The 15,300-nt window shown below is 36.8% G+C and overlaps 1 protein-coding gene across 1 annotated transcript in view; it reads left to right on the top strand.

Annotated features, from left to right (window-relative positions):
- Nucleotides 1-15,300, top strand: part of ECM1 (extracellular matrix protein 1) — a 399,719-nt gene that overhangs the window by 105,483 nt on the left and 278,936 nt on the right. Inside the window, exon 2 of the mRNA XM_044079910.1 lies at nt 5,927-6,022. Within this exon, the coding sequence (XP_043935845.1) occupies nt 5,927-6,022 (96 nt within the window). The remainder of the gene's footprint in view (nt 1-5,926; nt 6,023-15,300) is intronic.

Raw genomic sequence — 15,300 nt, 5'->3', positions numbered from 1 at the left:
GTTTCGATAAATCCTGTGTAAATTACTGATGTCTCTTTAGGAATTGCATTTCTGGCATGAAGGGGCTTATCTTAAGGGTTCATGACTTTCACAGCCTCTACATCTATCTTTTCAGATCTTCCAGCCAGCCCATTTGTGGCTATTGAAGCAGAGATGTGAAAGAGGTAATTTCCGTTATGTTGAACTTCTCTGACATTAACTGTGGGGCACCGTCACCAACAGTCTATTCTGATAATTCTTTCCCTGCAAACATCATAAACACTGAGCTTGTTTTTTTTTCCAATGTCAATCAATATGTTTTATTTTAGGCCATTCTAAATGGGCATCTAATGTAATTAGAAAAAATGACTCCATAAAGGGGTTCATAGTTCTCATCCTCTTGGAGCAAGAAGTCTGGACAAAGCCTAAAGTAATGGGGGGGGGGGGGGCACAGGTCCAAAAATAGAGGGAGAATTTAAATATTGCTCTTATAAACTTGGAGAGTTTCTAGAATAACAGGATTTGTTAGCATACATTTTCTGAAGGATATGATATATGAAACTCAAATGTATGTCATTATTTACCAACATCATTCCTCAATGATTTGCCAGAAAACCACAAATGTTATGAGGAACAGTCTAAAAATATTGGGCAAAACTCTGGACAGTTGTGAGGTATGAAGGAGTTTGCAAAGACAGTATGAATATATTGCCATGGTGTAGATGTCCAGTTCCAAGGGTGCAAGGGTAGGTGGTGTTGCACTTTAGGGGTATTTAACCTGGAACCATAACTTGGTTATCTGGCACCCTGTGCAGTTCTCTTATCTGGTATCTTCCACAATTCTATGTTGATGCGGGAAAAAGGCCTTTCAAAGCTGAGGGACAGACACACACAGACACCTTGTCTGCTCTGAAATGGTAGCAAAATGCTTGCTGCAAATGTAGCAAGGAGCTTTTTACAGTTAAAATACCACACACAAAATGGTTCAGCTTTTAGCCGTGATAGTAAATACAGCTACCCCCTTTGCCCCACCTCTAACTATGCCTGTGCCTCAGCCTCTTACTCCCTTTGCCCCACCTCTATGCCTCTGCCTTAACCTCTTTGTCGGTACTAAATACGGCACAAAACTGTGAGCATTTTTTTGCCATTCTGAGGCATTCTTCATGTATTGTATCATTTACTGTAGAATGGAACTTGGTTGGAATCACTGCATTTGGGCCATGTAACAATGTTCTTGACATGCAGATAGGTGCTGTTTTCTATCAGCCAAAGCAATGTATGGCCAGTCATTACCTCTTTGTTACTCCTTCATCACCAGTTCATTCAGTTGTGACAGTACTGCATCATTCTTAATTTCTTTATGCATAACAACCTGCATGATGTTAAATCTTGGGTAGGATATACAAAATTTAAATTCTTGTGAATTTAGGCCTCTTTTTTTGATATCACAAGAATCCCTCCCCCACAAAAAAGACAGGGGTCAGTATTGCAGCCTGTCTCAACTGATCACAGATGGCACATTATTTGGGTCACACATTAATTAGCAGATTCTCATAATTTGTAATCAATGGAAATCTTTTTGTATATCACTACAGATCAAAATCTTCATGGCCTGCCCAAGCCAAGTGATTCTTCGCATGGGCATTGCTACATTCATCTCTGAGTGATCTGGAAGCAAATGCAAAGGTTTTGTTTTACAATTATGCAGTCTTGTGATATGCACCACATGGAGCTGCCATGGTTTTATTATCAAATACCCAGTTTTAGTTGGCAAAGATAGATTGAAGTAGGTAAGGACTTAGGATATCATTTTCTTTGATGCTTTGATGATGCTCACAGTTTGTGGTCCAGTTCTGTTTAGATTCAGATATGGTTGGATTTGGTAATGGCCTACAGCATACCAGTAATAATTTTCAAACATTTTTCAGAGCAATGAGAATTTCAGCATTTAATATATAGTTCCAATTAAACACAGTCTAACGTTTAAGAGAGTGGTTTAGACTATAAAGCATTTAAAGTGTTTTGCCAATATTTGTGTGTACATCATGGCATACGGTGAGTTAAAAGCCACAATACATTTTTTTCTTGTTTTTTGGACCTTACTTTTATTTAAGAAAAATCATAAACTTTTTATTAAACTATGTCCCAAGTAAGTTCAGTCCATCCCTCATTGACATTACCTTAGCAATGACATGAGGTGCACCCATAGACTTTAATGGACATGTCTCCATGCATACATATTTGTATATCACTTGTTCAGTTACTTATGAATTTAGAATAACATAAAGCTTTCTAACATTAACATCCTGGTTGACTCTTGAAAATTAAAATTAAGTTCTAAAAAGGCTGAAACAGGATTAGAGAAATCAGAGATTCTACTACTAATATGCTAGGCCTTTTTCTAATCTGAAGGAACGATGTATGGTGAGAATTTAGCAGATTTCCATTGAGAAAGAAGACGTGGTTGTTTTAAAGAAATGTGAAAAACTAAAGCCATTTGTTGTATGAGATGCATATAGCAGGGTTCTGAGAAGAAACATCTTTTTAGTGTAAATATTTGTATTTATTTATTTACCTGGTGCTAACCAGGTTAGTCCCACTAGACCAGTGGCCTCGTTTTAGGGGAGGATTGAGATAGTATTCATACTAACTAGATGAAATTTGGCTAGGGTACTAGGGAACTTTCCCTATTCTTTTTGAAAAATGTGTCGGACATTGTACATTTACCTGAACTACCACCAACTAGGAGGCAAATGAGGTTTTGATTTGACATCTCATCCGAAGCATGGCACACTCGAGTGCAGCACCTTCCTAAAGCTGCAGTGCATTGTCAGTAATGGAAAATTTATTCCATCTCCTGGTGAGGGAATAGGACCCGCAACCTTCTGATCTTCCAGCGCGAAAGGAAAGTGTGCTGTCTGTTGAGCCACTAAATATATCTCAGATCTTCCCTTTTTATACTCCTTTCCGTAACCTATTCCTTAGGAAGTTTCTTTTTTTTTCTGTATAGTCTGAAACAAGAACTCTTTTTCCTCCATATAGAAATCATGAGAGATGCAAGTTAAAAATGGACTTTTACTGAGGCCCCTCTCCATAAAGAAGACCCAGTAGAAAAACAAACATTATTTATCCAAGTCATGGCACCATTTCTTGAGGAATACATTAATTTAACCATACCATACTATACTTAATCAGACTGAGATCTTTCTTAGGTTTTATAGAGAAAAAATATTACACTTTTATATCAGTGAGAGGTAGAATTTGAGCTCTGTCTTTGTTAACAAAAGAATGCAGTACATATTTATAATTTGACTTATCTTAAACAAGAACACATAAATTTATAAGTAATCAGAAGTCAAAGACCGCACTATCTTCATGTGGAGGTCTCATGAAACTCAACTCATCAGCTTTTAACATGCATTTCTTTGTATAGTTTAGATTTGTCCAGATTTTTACATTCTTCCAAATCTTGCTGAAACAATTTGTAAGGCATTATTTCACTATACATTGAAATAAAATTGTGCCAACACCAAAATGTAAAACATTAGTGCAGCTGTGTCAGTGGAAAAGTACTGAAATATTTAAATGCATATATCTGTACCTTAAAACCCACTTTTCATTTACTTTTAAAGCCATTTATTTTAGAGAAATGTTCTCAGTTCTTTACATATTGTGCCATTTAAAGCAGTTACACAAATAAGATAAAGGATCTATATATTAGTTAGTTTACAGTAAACCACACAGTAGCACACCAACCTTTGGTGCAGAAGGGTGAGGGTTCTGTTACCACACCAGATAGATTAATTACACTCTTGAGTGTGCTGTTTTTTTCAGAGGAGATGTTAAACCAAGATGCCATTTGGTTGAGTTGGTATCTCAGGTGGATGTGAATGATCCCATGACACCTATCAAATATTAGGAGAAGTTTCCTGATGCCCAGATCAAATTTCCCCTAATAGTATAAATAGCACCTCCGTTCTCCCCTGAATAGAAGCTACTAGCCTAGTGGGACTAACTCGGTAAATAAAAGATAAATAACTAAATTTGATAGTGTGCTGTGGTCCATCCCTAGATGATAGTGATGTCACAAAAAAATGCAAGATGGATGAAATAAACGTATTTATTTTGTGTCTACAACCCTGACTTCTTCAAGGGAGGAATAAAAACTGTTCACAGACTGACTAAAAAAAACATCCTGCAGTGATTTTTGGATTGTTACTTTTATAATATAATGCAGAATTACTGTTCAGACAGCTCTCAAGTCCCTTGTCTTGTCATTTAATGATAAGACCTCTATGTCACAAATGCTATTTTCAAGAATTCTAATAGGTTTATACATGAATATGAATGTGTGTAACATTAGCGAATGTACCTGAGTGCTGGTTTAGGTGATCGATGAAACATAAAGTCTGGGTCAGAATCTTCTGGTCCCCTGAGAACCTGGAATTATGACTTATAATTATTTCTACTTTACAATCTCGGAGTTTAAGAATGTATAAAAAGTAAAGTTTACATAACCGAATTATGCTGTCTGTTCTTTCCAAATTGCTATAACCGCTACATTGCTGCCCATCCTGCTGTGGAAGTTGTGCTCTTTTGTTAGAGAGTGCCTTTCTGGAGCTCAGTTTTTCTTTCCCAGATGATTATGTCCCATTTTTTGTGCAAACATGGGTCTGCAGTGCTCTAATGCTATATTTAATCTTGTATGAACTGGTATGCCTTCTATGTTAAAAGAGATGCTGATAATTGCCTTCTATTTGCTGTCATATATCTGCAATATTCTCAGTTTATGTAATGTGAAGCACAGGCATTTCAGTTTGCCAGCAGTTATTGTGTGGGCAACCATAGTTGCATTAATGTACCAGAGGTATTTGCAGGTATGCCATCAACTGAATCTTTGTGGTCATAGCACAATATAAATGTAGATCATCACAAAAGAATACAGGGTGTAAATAATGTGTCCTATGCGGGCCACCTCAAAGCCTTGCCCCTGTACCCTATCACTTACAGACTACTGAGGGGAGATCTGTCCCTAACCTGTAAGGCATTCTCTGTTTCAGCCCTGATAGATGTACTGCACATTTGCAAAACAAACAGCACTAGAATTAACCAAGTTAAGGATCTAAACCTTGATTGCAACATTAACAAAACATGTTGGAGGGAAATGTATGTGTCTCAGAGATTACCCCTTCTGTGGAACAGAATTCCTCTTCATTGTAAAGCTGAGCTCTTGCCTTAGCCTATTCAAATGCAATTTGAACCAACGGATGGGAAATCACAAATTCAACTTTGGCTTTTCGTCCGCGCCCCTTATGGGCAGGGGCAGTTTGTAGATGCCCGAAGGAACAGTCATATACCAAAGCTGTTCTAGTCATTGGGTATTGATAATTGGGAAAACAGGGGCATGAATGGCTAGGCTTAAAAAGGTTCTAGGGCTGTTAGCCTAATAACCTCTTGTGATCCTGTAAGTCAGGATCTTGCACTGACTTTTTAATGTTGTCTTTGCCTTTCTCAGAACACATTGGAAGGGCTGTGTTTTCTGCCGATATCATGCAGTGGGTGTTGGAGTGTTATTAAACTTGCTCTCTGGTTAGGTGTAAATAGGAAACAGCTGTGAGATCAGTGGGAGATGTCAGTGGCACAGAAACATAAACAAAATAACTATGACAGTGTGACAGATTTATAGCGTTGATGGAGTCGATAAGTCTCAGTATTTTAGTTTTTATGTTTTTTAGCATTTAAATGTAAAATTCATTTGAGATAAGGAATGGGATTTAAGGCTGGAAAATGTTACTAGTGTTAGTTGTGATGTGCTCCATTTTATGAACAAATGACAGTTTGGGAAAACTGAGAGTTTCAGGAATGTCACTGGTAATGAAATTATTACTGTAGTCTTATATGTTAAGCTAACAACTTGTGCTTTCTCTCTGTCACTTTTCCTCCGCAGGTGTTAATTCTGATGAATTAACTCTACCACAAGATGTGCTGCAGCAGCAAATAGAAGATATTCCTTCTGACGTCCTAGAAGCATTTCGGAAGAAAGGTGAATCTTTTTTCGCTTTCTTGAGAAAAGTATATCCTCCATAGATTTCCCTTTTCTGTTTGCAGATTTTTGGAAGCACTCCACCTATAACGCAATGTTTTGGCATTCTTTTGCAGAATTGAACACATCCATTTGATGATCTGTAAGCTGATTGTATGTTAGATATTTGAGATGTGTGCATTCTTCCTTGGCTTCTGATTGCCTTACCAGAGTAATACCATATACTCAGTAAATCCGCGTGAGGCAGTCACTTATACTGCTTTTGCAGAATTGATCAGTTCCATGTCATGGCTGCTATGGTAGAGGGGATTATAAAGATTAAAAAAATATATATGTCTTTAGATGTGTAAGGGAAATGCTGAAGGTGGGATGGAAATGGATAAACTTGGGAGAGGTGTAACAGAGTAGAAAGGGTCAAAGGAAAAAGCAGGCATTCTTAATGAGTTTTTGTGGTGGTATTTACAAAGGATAAAGTATAGATGTTTCCTGCACTGGAAAATAGATTTGACTGAGTTTTTCAATGACAATAAATTTGGGCTTTGAAGGAAGATAAGACACAGAGTGTAGATGGCTTAATTACTATATTGAGCATATCACTTTAAGTACGGCTTGTATTTAAATGTAATATGGTCGACTTCTTTGAGACAGTCACCAAAGCCATGGATGAGGGGAAAACTAACAACCGCCTACATTGACCTGGCCAAAGCCTTTGATACTATTCCCCACTTGGGCATAATAGATAAACTCTCTCAACTAGGCATTAGTCCGTATGTTACCAGATGCGTAGCTAACTGGTTCACTGATAGAACCCACCTAGTCAAAATAGGGAAGCCACCTCAAGCAGTAGATGAGTGGCGTACCCCAGAGTTCGATCTTGGGGCCTCTGTTATTTGGGATATACTTTTCTGAGGTGCAGGCCAAAACCAGTGGGCTATGGCTGACCAAGTTTCCAGATGTCTGCAGGCTGGGTGCTGTCATCAATTCCCGTAGTGATGTGGACATCCTCCAAGAGGGTCTCACCCAAACAAATGACTGGTGCCAGAAACATGGCCTCAAGCTGAATACCAAAAAATGCATCATCATCCCCTTTGGGAGAGTGATGTCACCACAAATTATCACATTAATAATAACATTATAAGCATGCAATCAGTCGTGAGGGATTTGGGCACCCAGGTTGATAGCAACCTGAATTTTGACCACCATGTTGCTTCCATTGTACGGAAAGCTTTCTACATGGCTCACCTCATAAGTAAGAGTATCTCATCCAGGGACAAGGAGGTCATTACATCCCTGTATTCTTCCCTTATAAGGCTCATTACTAAGTACAACAACCCATTCGGCATGTACCTCACAAAGCACATGCAGCAGCTGGAGAGACCACAGAGGTTCCACACCAGGAGAATCCAGGGCCTCAAAAATCTACCATACACATATAGGCTAAAAGCCTTATCCTTCTACTCTGTTTCATACAGATTCCTCAGAGATGACCTCTGTCTGGCATACAAGATGATCTCGGACCCCGCCTTGACAGGACTGCTACATATCCAGAAGTCAAGCTCCACTCGAGTAACCCGCATGCGCAGCCTCAACCTGGCCTGTAACATCAATAGGACTTGTTGGTGGGACAGATTTGTGTCCCAGAGACTCCCCATCTGTGGAACAGACTCCCACTCCACGTCAAGCAGAGTACCTCTTTACCCTTTTTTAAGTGCAACTTGGATAACTGGATGGGAAACGAAAAATACAAGCCTGGGATTCCACTTGTGTCCCTGCTGGACAGGGGCATTGGGTGCTGACATATCTAAACATGGGGTAAACTCTTGGCTAGGCTTATAAAGGCCTTAGGACCAGTAGCCTAGTAACTTCCTATGATATGAATAATTGGTTTTATGTTAGTTTATGTGTGTATATACTGAGCAGGATTAAGTGCAGCTTGTATTTAAATGTTTTTACTGCTGTAGCATTTTATCTGACGAAGTCCTTATATATTTGGACGAAAGCGCTCATCAATAATTAAAGTTCATAGCTGGGTATGCTTTTGTGTTGATATTTTATTATAGTTTGGTTCATGTCAGATTGGGGTACGTAATTTTACAATTTCCTAGTCGCAGTGCCATCCAGCGACAGCACATATCCCAGTCAATGTCTTACTCCACAGATTTGGAGATTCTTAATGCATCATTGAACAAACTTACATTTTTAATTCAACAGTTAACCCAACAGAAATCAGCAACCCCTGATGTTAACCATTTGGCAGTACCTATCACAATGAGGGTATACTGCTGGGTCAATGATCACATACAGTTGACAAAGGTAATTCAAACTTTTCTGAAGTAAGAACTTACGGAACAGAAGGTTTTGGCATACAAAATTTGGATACATGGCTTAACTTATTCACTCCAATGGAGCTCTAGAAGCTTGCACTGTAACTTCCTATTGGTGGAGCCTAAGCCTTTTGACAGAATCAAATTATTCCCTCGCATTTCAAACAAATGTTCATATCTCTGGAACCACAGGGGTTATGAAAGAAGTATAACTGGCAAACTCTTTAGCACAAACTATTCTTTACAGTGGTAGTATTCTTTAGGTTCTAAGTCTTAAACTGAATGTTATAAGTCACAGCAAACATGGTAACTGTTATGTTTGTAATATTTTGTAAACAACCATTCAACTTGCGCGCACACTGTCAATAGCATTTTTTTCATCTATCTGAGAGCTTTCATATGAGGCTAAAGGGTTCTGTCTTTGTTACTTGGTTGTCGAGATATTTAAAAAATATGAAAATTATATCTGTATAAATTAATATAATAAAAACATTTAATATCTCTTTACCTGCACTAGACAGAGGTCAAATATTAATGCAGTTGAGTTTGCCATTGTGTAAACTTTTAAAACCTTGTCCATAGCATGGTTTTATAATTATTGATGCAAATATGAACAAGAATATTTGATGCCTGGAGACGTCAGTAGGAGTTAACTGCAGCTGCACCTAGCGGCATCATTCGGATGTAATGGGTTACAACAGTTACGAAAGTTTCAAAATAACGACTGCATATTTGAACTACAGTTGGAAAATTTATATTTTAAAGAGTCCATTAAGGTGCAACGAGTACCAAAAGGCTTTCATTCTTGGAAATATCCTTTTGGATTCCAACAAAACTAAATCATGAGCCGTTACAGATGTTCGACTGGCATAGATGCAAACTCATGGAACTACTTATTAAGCACAACATTAAGCAAATAGACATTTTGAATGTGGAAATTAAAAACTTGGATATGTCCATCACACAGGATTTGTTATATTCTGAATATAAAATACAACACGCCAACACAGGATTTGTTATATTCTGAATGTAAAATACAACATGCCAACATTTTTAGAGATAAACAGAGAATCTGATTATTAAAGGCAGGCTAAGAAGTTTGAACTTGACCACTTATATTATGTAGATGGAAAAGCATACACCAAGCCTCCCAAACTTCAAGGTTTTCACAACTTGTGGGATAATATGATTGAAGAACAAAACACTACCAATAATATTCAAGATGGAAGATCAACATGTATATGATCCAGCCCCTTTGGAATAGCCTCCACTCTGATGATCAAACCATTTACAGAACAAGAGGTCCAACAATATACAGATAGCAACAGGGTATATGACAACTAGGTCAGCACCTTCAGTCCACTCACAGAATATGTACACCAAGAAGTAGAAGTGGAACAAAAGCTTTCAGGAGAGAATGAGGAGGTGACTTTTTTTAGAGACTTTTTTGAAAATGAACTTAATAGTATTAATAACCGTGTAGCAGGTGTATAATTTTTAGTTCATTTGATTTTAAACAAGAACACGCTGACTTGTTCAGCAAAGATTTTTCTTTTGTTCCAGCAAAGCTTGCTGATATTACATTTAAAAGTGAATTGAAACTATGTTAGGAAACTAAATTTGAATCTGCTATTTGTGGGTAACTGTATTTATAATCATAATGATGAACTTTGGACACCCAACATATATAATCCCCCATTACATCCAATATTACAGACTTTTGAACAAATGTGTGAAATAGATATTCAACATATATTGGAATATCAACCATCAGTTAGATGGCATAATATGAACTTTGCACAAAAATGATTATTAATGAAACTCATATGTAGTAATCTGAGATATATGTTACCTGGTAAAGGGGTTGTTCCAGTAGTTATGGAGCAATTTGATTATGTCCAAAGAATGTTTAATATATTGTTTGATGATGCATATAGTGAGTCATAATTGAATGGAATTTATGTATCATATAAAAAAATTGATGTAATTCTTCACGATATGCTTATGCAAGGACAGATCAGCCCAGGTGATTTTAAATTTATGAACATAGAGACACCTTTAATTCCTATGAGATTTAGACTACCTAAGATACATAAAAGTTTACATCACCCACCACTGAGATGCATAATAGATGCAAGTACCTCCAAAACCAGTTTCATATCAAGATTTTTAGACCATCCTTTTAAAAGATGGTGTAGCACAAGTGAGTCATCTTAATAAGGATTTATGGGACTTTTTAGCTAAATTTATCCAAATAAGCAAGTCAATGGACTTGTAGTAGATGTGCAAGATTTATTTACAATTCTTCCACATTAAGTTGGACTTAATTGGTTTCAGATTTTATGATATATACTATGAAATTAACACAGCAGAAAGTTAATCTGAATGTACAACTTATGGAAATGGTGCTTTATAATAATTATATTTATTTTGAATGGCAGTACTTCCATCAAGAAAAAGTTGCTATGGGTGCTGCTTGTGGTCCCGTATATGCAAATATTGTTATGACCGAATGGGAAAACAAATACATATTTAACAGCAAATATAAATCTTCATGGTGTATGTATACATAATATTTGGATAATATTTTCATTATGTGGATAGATAAAAAAGAGAACGTGTCAGAATTTGAGTATGTTAATCAAACTACCACATTTTTAAAATGTACATATACCTTAGATACAGAGTCTATTTCATACCTAGATGTAATGATACTGAAAAATTCCTCTGTACCCTAATTTCAAGAATATATAGGAAGCCTACATATTCCAATATGTTCCTTCATTTTACCAGCTGCCACCCTCTGCATCAAAACTGAGCAGTGGTTAAAGGATAGATGGTAAGGGCATCTAGGATGGTTACAATATTTGAACATTTTAAACAGGAATATGTTCCTGAGTAGAAGGTACCCCTTACACATAGTTAATTCCATCAAGCAAGTTTGTATGTACCTTTGGCTGTTAAGTTGCAGGCAGTTCAAACCGCTGTACAATATATGGGTATAAGAGAAGAGGAACAACATTTTTAAGATATTTGTAATGGTAATGTTATGGACAATAATGCTGGTGCAGGTAGATTATGTAATACATCTTTTATTACTATCTATTCAGTGGCTAGTAAAACAGTTTTGAATATTATGTTCAAACAATTGAATTTAATAAATTCCAATATTAAATATCCAATAAACTAGGTCAAAAACCTCAGGTAGTGTATAAGAGGGGTAATAGTTTTAAAAATATTTTTGAAAATTTAAGTGAGAAAAATATAGCACTTTAAATAACATGTCAGTACAGTGAAAAGGCATTTTATTATTTCATGACAGTTCAACTGCAGTAGATCAGGTGTAGTATATATTACTGTTTTTTCAAGTATGGTTTGCATATTATGTTAGAAAAACAGAACAAAAGATGTAACAAAGAATATATGAGCGTAACTGTGAAATTAATAAAAAGATATGTACTAATGCCCTATCATTCTTGAACAAAAAGAGTTGTGGTGACGACTAGAGTTAAATGTTGCAGTACCACCTGGTCTCAATGAAATAGTAATTAACAGTTTATTAAAACTGTGAGATTATTATAAATAAATATTTGACTTAATTTTAAATGGTATTTATTGTAATATGAATAATTGGTTTTATGTTGGTTTATGTTTGTATATACTGAGCGTGATTAAGTGCAGCATGTATTAGTTTTTAATGTTGTGGGATTTTATCTGATGAAGTCTGTGTATATTTGGATGAAAGCCTTTACAATTAAAGTTCATAGCTGGGTATGCTTTTGTGTTGATATTTTATTGTAGTTTGGTTCATATCAGATTGGGTTGCACAAGTTAATTTCTAGGATGTTAAACATTTGACTGCAGTACTGGTTGGTGTTGCAGGTTTCTTCACAATTGTTAAATGAGGGGGGTAGTTTTTGGTGATTGTAAGAGGAAACCTGGAGCCATTGTATAAACAGAGGAGCACCTCGTGTAACCAGGGGAATTACTGATGCTTTAGTTGCTTTCTGAAGTGTTACAAAAATGATAATGAATTAAAGAGTTGTCCTTTAGAAACACAAAATATAAAAGGCTGAACAGGAAACAAAATGTTAAGGACACTAAAAGCTGAAAGGACTGTATATTCAGAATACTAAAAAGGTATAAAAATGCCAAAGCATTTGGCAGAACTGTAATGAAAAACTGTACAGTTTTCCAAAAGAAAATATTTTTTATTCGTAACATGACACAGCTACAGTATCATGCCTTCAGGTGGCTAATGCTGTGGGGTCATATCCAGAATTTGTTCCACTAAAAGCTTTGAGGCTAGAATTGTAGACATTGATTTGTTTAATAGCTGAGTACCTTGTTGTTATCGGAACATTTCATAATGAATCTCAGAGAGGCAGACATCCTTTCAAAGGCAAATTCCAGTGGCTTTAGGTGAGATACTTTTCCGTCAGTCTGACTTTTTGCATTATATTCCATTACCATTGTTGGGACTGTGGTGAACTTCTTCTAGTACACCAGGTGTACTAATGGCCTAAAATACTTCTTTATTGAGTTGTCATTTTATTGGAAGTAAAAATCTTCTGTATTTTGCCAGGATTTGCCAGGATTTAGTTTTTCATTAGCAAAATACCATAGTTAAAATGTTTAATGTTTCATCAAGTAATGCAATGTGGTCAAATTCAGCATTATGCTGCATTGAAGCCCCCAAGGGTAGAGTAGTGCTGTTAAGCATTTATGTAGCTGTGTTTGTTTGTCTGTTTATTTATGTATTTATGTAGTTGTGCTTTTTACTCCTTGAAAGTCATAATGAAATCTCTTGGGGGGAGGGTGTTGAGATATGGGCTTTTACACACAAACACTATATCTGTATGTTTACAGATGTTCACTAATGTATTCTGACATTTTGCTTTGCAGATGGTTTACATTGGGACTGCCATTTTGAACTTATGCTCAATGTGTCGAAAGTCAAAGTCTATATATATATATATATATATGTATATATACACACACATACGTACACACACACATATGAGTTATCTCTGCATGCATTTTATTGAGTTGTGAAATGGTAGGTTTGGTTTGTTGAATTACGTAACAGAACAAAGTTTGTTATATTGACCATTACATAAGTCAAAGCTTTTATTTTAATAATTTTAGGAGTTTTGCCCTTTTTTCGAGTTTGTGTGAGCCTGAAGTTACTGTATTTAATTTCCTGGGGTGTAAAAAGCTGTTTTTTATTTACTTTTCATGATCATAAATGTAACTATTGATTTACATTTATGATTACTTTCTTGTGATGATTTTAGTGGCCATTAATGCTAATGGCCCATGAGAACTGCGGTGGTGGTGCTGCGGTAGTGTTGTCGCCTCACAGTAAGACGTTGTCTTGTTCGATTCTCAGCTAAAGCGTCTTCTGTGTGGAGACATGCGTGAATGGGTGTACCTTCGTTGAAGGTTGTGCGTCAGAGCTGGCAACTCGGCACGTAAAAATCTACTGCCAATCATTAGCGGACCGGAGTTCTGCTGTGGCGAACCCTAACCGGGAAAAGCCGAAAGACACAACAATGCTAATGGCCCATGACTTTTGTCTGTTTTTTTATGTTGATCAAACTCAACAGTTATTATTCATTATAAACTCATACATATATGTATATATACAATTTCCCATAAAAAAATCACTGACCTCATTAATAATGACATTAAAAATTTGATCAGGCTCAACCCACAACATCTCAGTTTTGCTAAGGGAAGGTCATGGTCTTAATCCTGTGATCTTCTTTGAAAATGTCATATGTGAGGTATAGTGGTTACACTGTCCATGCTGCCTACTTGGATGTCAAGGCATTTAATACCATACTACATGATAGAATTGTAAATAAACTATTGACCTTAAATATTGATGAGCATATGGTAAGATGGATTGCAAAATGGCTCAAGGACAGAACACATATTGTCAGTGATGCCTCCTCAAGGGAAAATGTGACTACTGGTTTCCCCAGGGCTCTGTGTTGGGCCCCCTTCTTTTTGACATTTATTTCTCTGACCTTAAAACTGACAGCAAAGGGACTCTGTTTAACAGCATTTAACAATGATTGTAAGCTGGGTGTATTTGTTAAATCAAAAAATGATACAATGTGACTAAGAGATATGGAAACAGTTATGCTAAGTATTTTAGGTGATAACAGTGTGTCTACAAAGTCCACACCTAATACAGTATACTAACCATAGCATATCCAGTGCAGAACACCTCTGAATTTGATTCCAGAGCCATAGCTGCTTAAAAGTAGGGTACTGCAGCCACATTTCAAATGGTGGAAAAAAAATGTATGCAAATAGCACCATGAAGTTCAGAGTTTGCATCAAGCCCAAAAGGAAAAGTAAAGTGGAGTCTGGAGCCTGCACAGTGTGCTTACCCACGCGGAAAAAAAGCCACAAGCTCCTGACCCTCTGCCGAAGTGGTAATGACTGACTGATAAGTTTCCAGCTCTGTCTTGCTAAATGCCTTTCTCTGAGTAGGGATCAGTTGGTTGGTTATATAACTATAAGGACTATATCAGTGGGAATGCACACAGGAGTGCCATCTCTAGGGATCACCTAGACATGGCTTCTATAAGCCAGTCATCCGTGTATGGGAATGCCACGAGATCCTTTTTTGTGTATTTCCAATTGCCATTGCCAGTGCACTCATGAAGACTCCAGGCCTAAGGAAGGCCCAGTTGGCAACACTTTGAACTGCAAGCGATGACAATGCAGAGGAAACTCAAGTAGTCTCCTTTGTGGACCTAAATGCTGATGTGCCAAAAGCTCTCTTTGTTTAACAGTGCCATCCAAGAACCCTGTGGGAACAAGGCATATTCATCTTCATAGGTTCTTGGTTTCATAGCTGTTTACTAGGCTTATGACCACAAGGGCCATTTTTAAACCTAGCCAAGCATCCCAAATCTCTGACAAGTTCTGGTACCC

Source organism: Protopterus annectens, chromosome 8.part0 (assembly GCF_019279795.1).
Source record: "Protopterus annectens isolate FY-2018-M chromosome 8.part0, PAN1.0, whole genome shotgun sequence".
NCBI classification, from domain to species: Eukaryota; Metazoa; Chordata; order Ceratodontiformes; family Protopteridae; genus Protopterus; species Protopterus annectens.
Note: the sequence above shows the minus strand (reverse complement) of the source record. Positions and strands in the feature narration are given on the sequence as shown.